This window comes from Pecten maximus, chromosome 10 (assembly GCF_902652985.1).
Source record: "Pecten maximus chromosome 10, xPecMax1.1, whole genome shotgun sequence".
Taxonomy (NCBI): Eukaryota; Metazoa; Mollusca; class Bivalvia; order Pectinida; family Pectinidae; genus Pecten; species Pecten maximus.
The window spans coordinates 43,718,389-43,731,168 of NC_047024.1; the positions used below are offsets into that span (position 1 = coordinate 43,718,389).

Below are 12,780 nucleotides of genomic sequence, written 5' to 3' on the forward strand. Positions count from 1 at the left end.
ATAACAGAACCACTAGGGTGATGATAACGGAACCACTAAGGTGATGATAACGGAACCACTAGGGTGGAGATAACGGAACCACTAGGGTGATGATAACGGAACCACTAAGTGAGAATAACGGAACCACTAAGTGAGAATAACGGAACCAATAGGGTGATCATAACGGAACCACTATGGTGATGATAATGGAACCACTAGGGTGAGTATAACGGAACCACTAGGGTGATTATAACGGAACCACTAGGGTGAGTATAACGGAACCACTAGGGTGGAGATAACGGAGCCACTATGGTGATGATAACGGAACCACTAGGGTGATAATAACGGAACCACTAGGGTGATAATAGCGGAACCACTAGGGTGGAGATAACGGAACCATTAGGGTGGGGATAACGGTACCACTAGATGTGGATAACGGAACCACTAGGGTGATGACAACGGAACCAATAGGGTGATGTACCATACCACACGTCATCAATCCTGTTATATTTACATTTTCACTTCGCTCCGCCTCAATGAACATAGTAAACTAAGATCACTTCATTTCCCGTTGAAGATTTTGGGTCGCGTGCTTCTGTTCTGAGAGACGAATCACTTTCTTGCCGGCGTGTGAATACATTCACTGAGTTTACAATGGCGATCGAGTTCTGTACCGCCTCAGACTTGAATGCACTTTCACTTTGTGAATTGTGTAACATTGTTATAAACGTATATGAACACAAGTGGAATAGCCGCTTTATGTGCTAATAAAAATGCCAGTATAATGCAGACAGTTTAGAAAACAGGATCTGACAGAACACTGACACTCTCGATAGCACCGAGCTCATGACCTACGTAGCGCAGTAGGTCTAACGTTAGCTGTATTTCGAATGCCATGCTTAATACCATTTCAGTGGTAACAGAAAATAAACCTCAATTTAAACACTATTTAACAACACAAAACAGACTGGTAGCAGAAGTATGCTATATCGAGAACAGGGACACATTATTGTCGTAATTTGACTCAATCTAAACATATGGAGGACACAAGTTTCCGGCCGTCGAATACCGCCAATTTTCAAATCAATGTTTCTTTACTTACTATTATCAGAATTTACATCCCAAAACGCCAGTGCGACAATGAAATCCAATATTTCAAGAACACCATGTACATCACCAGTTAACCTGCGACTAAAATCCATATTGTTACACTTTTTCTCGAGCTCTGAATATCCCGGCTATATTAGACTGCATCACATCATTTTTTTAACCGAGTCCCTGTGTCTCAAGTGACCAAATCACACACTGTATACTATACTGTCAACACTGCACTTTAAATTCGTATTTATATGGGTATTGCTAACTTTTTATTATACAATATCATAAATATTTGTTATAAATGAATATTTTACCTTGAAAATATCGTATCTATGTGTATCAACATCGTAATAATCAAAACGTGTATGGCACTATATTTTGTGTTGCTTTGGCGACGAGAATAGTTGACTGTCTGCTGTTCCACTACTGTGCACACATGTACGATAAGTATAACAATGTTACAAAGTGACACACTTACGTCACACTGTTGCGACCGAATTTTGCAATCTGGTGGCGAAGTTTTAAATTTGGTTAACGTAAATATAAGGATTGATTGTCAATTTTGTTGCTTGCATGGACTGATGAAGGGAAGTGAACCTCGCGCAAATGGTACATGAACTGCTTCGCAGTTCACTTCATTTGCACGAGGTTCACTTCCCTTCATCAGTCCATGCAAGCAACAAAATTGACAATCAATCCTTAAATAACTAGATTTACTTTGTACATTACCACACGTCATCAATCCTGTTATAACTAGATTTACTTTGTACAGTACCATACCACACGTCATCAATCCTGTTATAACTAGATTTACTCTGTACAGTACCATACGTCATCAATCCTGTTATAACTAGATTTACTTTGTACAGTACCATACGTCATCAATCCTGTTATAACTAGATTTACTCTGTACAGTACCACACGTCATCAATCCTGTTATAACTAGATTTACTTTGTACAGTACCATACCACACGTCATCAATCCTGTTATAACTAGATTTACTCTGTACAGTACCATACGTCATCAATCCTGTTATAACTAGATTTACTTTGTACAGTACCACACGTCATCAATCCTGTTATAACTAGATTTACTGTGTACCATACCATACGTCATCAATCCTGTTATAACTAGATTTACTTTGTACAGTACCACACGTCATCAATCCTGTTATAACTAGATTTACTTTGTACCATACCATACGTCATCAATCCTGTTATAACTAGATTTACTTTGTACCATACCACACGTCATCAATCCTGTTATAACTAGATTTACTGTGTACCATACCACACGTCATCAATCCTGTTATAACTAGATTTACTGTGTACCATACCACACGTCATCAATCCTGTTATAACTAGATTTACTTTGCACCATACCACACGTCATCAATCCTGTTATAACTAGATTTACTTTGTACCATACCACACGTCATCAATCCTGTTATAACTAGATTTACTGTGTACCATACCATACGTCATCAATCCTGTTATAACTAGATTTACTTTGTACAGTACCACACGTCATCAATCCTGTTATAACTAGATTTACTTTGTACATTACCACACGTCATCAATCCTGTTATAACTAGATTTACTGTGTACCATACCACACGTCATCAATCCTGTTATAACTAGATTTACTTTGTACAGTACCATACCATACGTCATCAATCCTGTTATAACTAGATTTACTTTGTACAGTACCACACGTCATCAATCCTGTTATAACTAGATTTACTTTGTACAGTACCATACGTCATCAATCCTGTTATAACTAGATTTACTTTGTACAGTACCACACGTCATCAATCCTGTTATAACTAGATTTACTTTGTACAGTACCATACCATACGTCATCAATCCTGTTATAACTAGATTTACTGTGTACAGTACCACACGTCATCAATCCTGTTATAACTAGATTTACTTTGTACCATACCACACGTCATCAATCCTGTTATAACTATATTTACTTTGTACCATACCACACGTCATCAATCCTGTTATAACTAGATTTACTTTGTACCATACCACACGTCATCAATCCTGTTATAACTAGATTTACTTTGTACCATACCACACGTCATCAATCCTGTTATAACAAGATTTACTTTGTACAGTACCACACGTCATCAATCCTGTTATAACTAGATTTACTTTGTACCATACCATACGTCATCAATCCTGTTATAACTAGATTTACTTTGTACAGTACCACACGTCATCAATCCTCTTATAACTAGATTTACTTTGTACAGTACCACACGTCATCAATCCTGTTATAACTAGATTTACTGTGTACCATACCATACGTCATCAATCCTGTTATAACTGGATTTACTTTGTACCATACCACACGTCATCAATCCTGTTATAACTAGATTTACTGTGTTCCATACCACACGTCATCAATCCTGTTATAACTAGATTTACTTTGTACCATACCACACGTCATCAATCCTGTTATAACTAGATTTACTGTGTACCATACCACACGTCATCAATCCTGTTATAACTAGATTTACTTTGTACCATACCACACGTCATCAATCCTGTTATAACTAGATTTACTTTGTACCATACCACACGTCATCAATCCTGTTATAACTAGATTTACTTTGTACCATACCACACGTCATCAATCCTGTTATAACTAGATTTACTTTGTACCATACCATACGTCATCAATCCTGTTATAACTAGATTTACTGTGTACCATACCATACGTCATCAATCCTGTTATAACTAGATTTACTTTGTACAGTACCACACGTCATCAATCCTGTTATAACTAGATTTACTTTGTACATTACCACACGTCATCAATCCTGTTATAACTAGATTTACTGTGTACCATACCATACGTCATCAATCCTGTTATAACTAGATTTACTTTGTACAGTACCACACGTCATCAATCCTATTATAACTAGATTTACTTTGTACAGTACCATACCATACGTCATCAATCCTGTTATAACTAGATTTACTTTGTACAGTACCACACGTCATCAATCCTGTTATAACTAGATTTACTTTGTACCATACCACACGTCATCAATCCTGTTATAACTATATTTACTTTGTACCATACCACACGTCATCAATCCTGTTATAACTAGATTTACTTTGTACCATACCACACGTCATCAATCCTGTTATAACTAAATTTACTTTGTACAGTACCACACGTCATCAATCCTGTTATAACTAGATTTACTGTGTACCATACCATACGTCATCAATCCTGTTATAACTGGATTTACTTTGTACCAAACCACACGTCATCAATCCTGTTATAACTAGATTTACTGTGTTCCATACCACACGTCATCAATCCTGTTATAACTAGATTTACTTTGTACAGTACCACACGTCATCAATCCTGTTATAACTAGATTTACTTTGTACAGTACCATACCACACGTCATCAATCCAGTTATAACTAGATTTACTTTGTACAGTACCACACGTCATCAATCCTGTTATAACTAGATTTACTTTGTACTATACCACATGTCATCAATCCTGTTATAACTAGATTTACTTTGTACAGTACCATACAACACGTCATCAATCCTGTTATAACTAGATTTACTTTGTACAGTACCATACCACTCGTTATCAATCCTGTTATAACTAGATTTACTTTGTACAGTACCACACGTCATCAATCCTGTTATAACTAGATTTACTTTGTACAGTACCATACAACACGTCATCAATCCTGTTATAACTAGATTTACTTTGTACAGTACCATACCACACGTTATCAATCCTGTTATGACTAGATTTACTGTGTACAGTACCACACGTCATCAATCCTGTTATAACTAGATTTACTTTGTACAGTACCATACGTCATCAATCCTGTTATAACTAGATTTACTGTGTACCATACCACACGTCATCAATCCTGTTATAACTAGATTTACTTTGTACAGTACCACACGTCATCAATCCTGTTATAACTAGATTTACTTTGTACCATACCACACGTCATCAATCCGGTTATAACTAGATTTACTTCGTACCATACCACACGTCATCAATCCTGTTATAACTAGATTTACTGTGTACCATACCACACGTCATCAATCCTGTTATAACTAGATTTACTTTGTACCATACCACACGTCATCAATCCTGTTATAACTAGATTTACTTTGTACAGTACCACACGTCATCAATCCTGTTATAACTAGATTTACTTTGTACCATACCACACGTCATCAATCCTGTTATAACTAGATTTACTGTGTACCATACCATACGTCATCAACCTGTTATAACTAGATTTACTTTGTACAGTACCATACCACACGTCATCAATCCTGTTATAACTAGATTTACTTTGTACAGTACCATACGTCATCAATCCTGTTATAACTAGATTTACTTTGTACAGTACCATACCACACGTCATCAATCCTGTTATAACTAGATTTACTGTGTACCATACCATACGTCATCAATCCTGTTATAACTAGATTTACTTTGTACAGTACCACACGTCATCAATCCTGTTATAACTAGATTTACTTTGTACCATACCACACGTCATCAATCCTGTTATAACTAGATTTACTGTGTACCATACCATACGTCATCAATCCTGTTATAACTAGATTTACTTTGTACAGTACCACACGTCATCAATCCTGTTATAACTAGATTTACTTTGTACAGTACCACACGTCATCAATCCTGTTATAACTAGATTTACTTTGTACAGTACCATACAACACGTCATCAATCCTGTTGTAACTAGATTTACTTTGTACAGTACCATACCACACGTTATCAATCCTGTTATAACTAGATTTACTTTGTACAGTACCACACGTCATCAATCCTGTTATAACTAGATTTACTTTGTACCATACCACACGTCATCAATCCGGTTATAACTAGATTTACTTTGTACCATACCACACGTCATCAATCCTGTTATAACTAGATTTACTTTGTACCATACCACACGTCATCAATCCTGTTATAACTAGATTTACTTTGTACCATACCACACGTCATCAATCCTGTTATAACTAGATTTACTTTGTACCATACCACACGTCATCAATCCTGTTATAACTAGATTTACTTTGTACCATACCACACGTCATCAATCCTGTTATAACTAGATTTACTGTGTACCATACCATACGTCATCAACCTGTTATAACTAGATTTACTTTGTACAGTACCATACCACACGTCATCAATCCTGTTATAACTAGATTTACTTTGTACAGTACCATACGTCATCAATCCTGTTATAACTAGATTACTTTGTACAGTACCATACCACACGTCATCAATCCTGTTATAACTAGATTTACTTTGTACCATACCACACGTCATCAATCCTGTTATAACTAGATTTACTTTGTACAGTACCACACGTCATCAATCCTGTTATAACTAGATTTACTTTGTACAGTACCACACGTCATCAATCCTGTTATAACTAGACTTACTTTGTACAGTACCATACCATACGTCACCAATCCTGTTATAACTAGACTTACTTTGTACAGTACCACACGTCATCAATCCTGATATAACTAGATTTACTTTGTACAGTACCACACGTCATCAATCCTGTTATAACTAGATTACTTTGTACAGTACCACACGTCATCAATCCTGTTATAACTAGATTTACTTTGTACAGTACCATCAACAAGTCATCAATCCTGTTATAACTAGACTTACTTTGTACAGTACCATACCATACGTCATCAATCCTGTTATAACTAGATTTACTTTGTACAGTACCACACGTCATCAATCCTGTTATAACTAGATTTACTTTGTACAGTACCACACGTCATCAATCCTGTTATAACTAGATTTACTTTGTACCATACCACACGTCATCAATCCTGTTATAACTAGATTTACTTTGTACCATACCACACGTCATCAATCCTGTTATAACTAGATTTACTTTGTACCATACCACACGTCATCAATCCTGTTATAACTAGATTTACTTTGTACCATACCATACGTCATCAATCCTGTTATAACTAGATTTACTTTGTACAGTACCACACGTCATCAATCCTGTTATAACTAGATTTACTTTGTACAGTACCACACGTCATCAATCCTGTTATAACTAGATTTACTTTGTACAGTACCACACGTCATCAATCCTGTTATAACTAGATTTACTTTGTACAGTACCACACGTCATCAATCCTGTTATAACTAGATTTACTTTGTACAGTACCATACCCCACGTCATCAATCCTGTTATAACTAGATTTACTTTGTACAGTACCACACGTCATCAATCCTGTTATAACTAGATTTACTTTGTACAGTACCATACCACACGTCATCAATCCTGTTATAACTAGATTTACTTTGTACAGTACCACACGTCATCAATCCTGTTATAACTAGATTTACTTTGTACAGTACCACACGTCATCAATCCTGTTATAACTAGATTTACTTTGTACAGTACCACACGTCATCAATCCTGTTATAACTAGATTTACTTTGTACAGTACCACACGTCATCAATCCTGTTATAACTAGATTTACTTTGTACAGTACCACACGTCATCAATCCTGTTATAACTAGATTTACTTTGTACAGTACCACACGTCATCAATCCTGTTATAACTAGATTTACTTTGTACAGTACCACACGTCATCAATCCTGTTATAACTAGATTTACTTTGTACAGTACCACACGTCATCAATCCTGTTATAACTAGATTTACTTTGTACAGTACCACACGTCATCAATCCTGTTATAACTAGATTTACTTTGTACAGTACCACACGTCATCAATCCTGTTATAACTAGATTTACTTTGTACAGTACCACACGTCATCAATCCTGTTATAACTAGATTTACTTTGTACAGTACCACACGTCATCAATCCTGTTATAACTAGATTTACTTTGTACAGTACCACACGTCATCAATCCTCTTATAACTAGATTTACTTTGTACCATACCACACGTCATCAATCCTGTTATAACTAGATTTACTTTGTACCATACCACACGTCATCAATCCTGTTATAACTAGATTTACTTTGTACCATACCACACGTCATCAATCCTGTTATAACTAGATTTACTGTGTACCATACCATACGTCATCAATCCTGTTATAACTAGATTTACTTTGTACAGTACCATACCACACGTCATCAATCCTGTTATAACTAGATTTACTTTGTACAGTACCACACGTCATCAATCCTGTTATAACTAGATTTACTTTGTACAGTCTCACACGTCATCAATCCTGTTATAACTAGATTTACTTTGTACAGTACCGCACGTCATCAATCCTGTTATAACTAGATTTACTTTGTACAGTACCATACGTCATCAATCCTGTTATAACTAGATTTACTTTGTACCATACCACACGTCATCAATCCTGTTATAACTAGATTTACTTTGTACAGTACCACACGTCATCAATCCTGTTATAACTAGATTTACTTTGTACAGTACCATACGTCATCAATCCTGTTATAACTAGATTTACTTTGTACCATACCACACGTCATCAATCCTGTTATAACTAGATTTACTTTGTACAGTACCACACGTCATCAATCCTGTTATAACTAGATTTACTTTGTACATTACCACACGTCATCAATCCTGTTATAACTAGATTTACTTTGTACCATACCACACGTCATCAATCCTGTTATAACTAGATTTACTTTGTACCATACCACACGTCATCAATCCTGTTATAACTAGATTTACTTAGTACAGTATTGTACAGTACCAAACAAAATACACCAAGACTACAGTTCATTATTATTTTCATTATAAAATTATATTAATCACACTTTCTTATTGGCTGAAATAGGCTAATACTTTAATTCTTTTTGTTCTTTAAATAGATTCTAAATGACTTTCCCTTGGTAAAGCAATGTTCCGTGACTTGGACGCAGTTCTAACAGAAACAAGCGATAACACTGAAATTCATAAAACTATTGTATTCAGTGTGGACTGATGTTTTGATGTATTTCATCATATAAATCTACTGGTTTTATTTAGTGTTTAGACATATCATACAATTATAGTGATTTGATAAGGTCCATAGATAGTTTAAAACAACTTTTGACCGAGGACGAAGAATGTTTGTTCATGTTAACAAATCTATTTATCGACCGAAGTAAAAGAACTATAATACTTTAATTATGAAATAACTATTTTTATTTAAAAAGTCAATGAATACACGTAACACTTGTAAGCAATCAAAACAGTAAATATTTGCAATAAAAACACAAATTCATAAAATGTGCAGCAACTTCCAAACATAAAGAAGCATTCTTGTCTGTGTTTTAAATGCTTGCATTATGTTTGACAGTGTACATTGTAGGACAATACTAAGGGGAGGTAATTTCTTTCTTTTTTTCGAAACATCCGGTCAAACAGTTTTTCTTCCAGCTTTTTAGCTTGACCGGTCAATATGGTCTTTAACCACTATTTTAACCAATTAAAAAGTGTGAAAAAGATCATCTGACGATAAAAATCAATATTTACACAAGTTTCATATAGTAGCACCACAGCTACTTGCATCCATTATTTTCAAATACAAATGGTCATTCTATAACGCAACTATTATAGCTTTTTGATTTTAGATATCTTATAAAAATATCAACCTCGGATTTCACGGTCGGTTAATATTGTCACAGGTTAATAAAACCATTTATCAACCTTATCAAAAGACAATAATTGTATGATAATGCGTTTTCGCTTTGGAGAAAATGGCTATCGCTGTTAAGATAAGCACCGTAAGTTCTGCAATTATTTTAAACAGATGTAAAAGACGGATACGTCATAATATATATACTTAGTTGTGTGTTGATCTACAATTATTTACAATTCGGTTGCGTAAATTATGTTGATATTCATCCTTTACGATTAATTAGTGTTTTAAGCAACACAGGTGTTAAATGATGAATACAATCTGTGCTAACCGTGCTATTAATGTATACGTGAGACAACCAATCAGCGACCTCACTTTTAGTTTAACGTTAAAATATTGACCAATTTAGGGAAAGCCAGAAAATACCAGGGTATACATGTCATGTTTACAGTTCAATACACAATATCATGTTAATACTCGAGCACCGGAATGCACCATGAAACCATTGCAAATCAATTAAATGCAACGTTTCATCTTTAAATTTTGATTCCGTGCCGAAAACGCCATATGGTTAGGAGTGATTATACCTCATAATGACGGAGTAGGATTTGGGTGTATCACGGCTGTAAGGAAATGAAAATAAAACGCTCTGTTTTCTGCTCTTTGAACTTCTTTGCAACATTCGCCGCAGATTTTCCGAACTTGTATTAGTAGATTCTCTGCTGTAAAAATTAGGTAATAAAATGATTGTTAAATAGGGTTTGACGTAATGAGAGCGTTCACAAAGGGAGGTAATTTGAAGGTTAACAGGCATAGGGAGGAACCGACTTGCACGTATGATTAAACCAGAATGGCTGCCATTGTGAAATATTTGATCCTGATTTCCGTAAGCGCTCGTCGTGACGTAACATCGAGAACTGTTTGTTATGTTTAAGGTGCATAATTTGCATGTCATTGCATTTCAGCATAAAGTGTATATCTTAAAAATCAGATGGTATAATGTTATACCTGAAATTGTGATTCAAACTTCAATGCGTATTCAGAAGACATTTCACCGAATTTTGTTTGTGTTAGAATTGGAATAAGTCGGGATTAGGATTTCCATTGGGACAGACGTCAGGTAATTACCTTGTGGTGCAACATAGTGCAACATTGTACAACATTTCACTTTAGTTACATTGTCGTCTGGTGAACTTGAGGACGTTTTATCACCAAACAAACACAATATTGAAATATCACTTACACTCGCAGAAGTAGTATTCGTCAGCCTTCCCATATCTTAGTTTCATCTGAATCTCTTTTTTTCATTTTTAGGTAAATGTTTACAAAATTTTATAAACTGATACGAATTTTATGCATAAAAATTTATCTAAATCCGAGGAAAATAGATTTTGATTACATATACATATCAGTAAGTACGGTTTCTTATAAAAGAATATGTTATACTTTATCATACAGATCCTGAAAAAAACCCAGCTGCATTTCCAGATGTTTTTTAACGTAAACTAATTCAATAATCAATTAACGTCTGTGCTTTATTAGACATTACGACAATTGTTATTGAAAATAAATGTGTGTCTTAATTTTTTACAAACCTAAATTTTCTGATGAAATGCTAAAATAATCGTTCATTTATTATACGTATTTCATGAAGGCTTACTCTTATTTAGATTTAGATTTAGAAATTCTGATTTAAAAATGAGGTACTACTTTTAAGGGCTGATTCGCTTACCTTCAGTAATTGTTCAGATTTTTCTTTACAACAAAACAAAAATTCACCGTTTTTTAATGATTATTCACAACTTTCTGAAAACAATATGATAATAAATTTGTTATTATGCATATATTATAGCACTATGAGTATCAAGTCTATAGATAATGTCTGTAATAAAAAAGTTAATGGTTTTGTTTATTTGTATGATAAACCGTAACTCATATCTGTAATTAACAAAAGTTATGGGTATGTTTATTTGTAAGACATATTATCATGTCCGCGTCAACTTGTAATTTTCATTAAATTCTTTGATAATAAATATAAAATGTAGATTGGTTAAACGGAATTTAGATTACAAATTTATATCAATAAACATTACCATACAATGTACGTGGTATCTAGTTAATTTATCTAACATTTCGGTACGATTTGTCTATATCATACAACATATCTATTTATAACATTAACATACGATTTCATTATAAAATTTACATACGATATATGTATTACATTTACTTACGGTATTTTTACAACATGTTTAGGTTTAAACATTATTTGATTCAATAATACATGTGTACATGGCAATATAATATATACAATATGTTTCAAAAAGGATTCAGAAACAAGTACTAAGTATTTATGTAAATCTGTCTCCCTGTAGACATAAAGTAGCTATGGAACAGTACTGACAATACTTTAATACTATTTGGATATATAACATTGAACATTTTAACTTGTGAATGGAAAATAAAGAGAAAGGGTGCAGGGGATTGAAAGGGGCTGGGGATAATGCTTACGGTGAAGGTATGACAAGCGCAGATTTATTCATTCATATTTATTTATACATACGATATATATTTATACATACGATATATATTTATAACATCTATGCGATATATTTATTACATTTGCATAAGATGTATATATTACATTTTACATACGATATATTTTTAACATTTACATACGATATAATTACAAAATTTACGAAAGACATATCAATAACATTTATATACGATTTATTTACAATCTTTACATACCAATGACAAACATTAACATTTAACGCATTTGAAAATAATTCCATATGTCTTAAATATAAAGATACGATAAAACTATAACATAATGTGTATATTAAATAAACATGTGTTGATCGTCGATGTTTGATTTACGGGAAAACAATAACAAAAAATAATGTTAAACATGAACTACTACAAAAACAAATTGATTCCTTTTCATAAGACACTTTTAGATACACGTTGGTAAAAACAGTTTAACTTATAACGTCAGTCTTACGATAAAAATTTTTGGAAAAAGTCATGTTCTGTTGACAAG

General features: G+C 33.9%; 1 protein-coding gene across 1 annotated transcript in view; it reads left to right on the forward strand.

Moving 5' to 3' along the window:
- The first annotated feature begins 9,855 nt into the window (after positions 1-9,855).
- Positions 9,856-12,780, forward strand: part of LOC117336726 (ovarian abundant message protein-like) — a 29,012-nt gene continuing 26,087 nt past the window's right edge. Inside the window, exon 1 of the mRNA XM_033897340.1 lies at positions 9,856-9,882. Within this exon, the coding sequence (XP_033753231.1) occupies positions 9,856-9,882 (27 nt within the window). The remainder of the gene's footprint in view (positions 9,883-12,780) is intronic.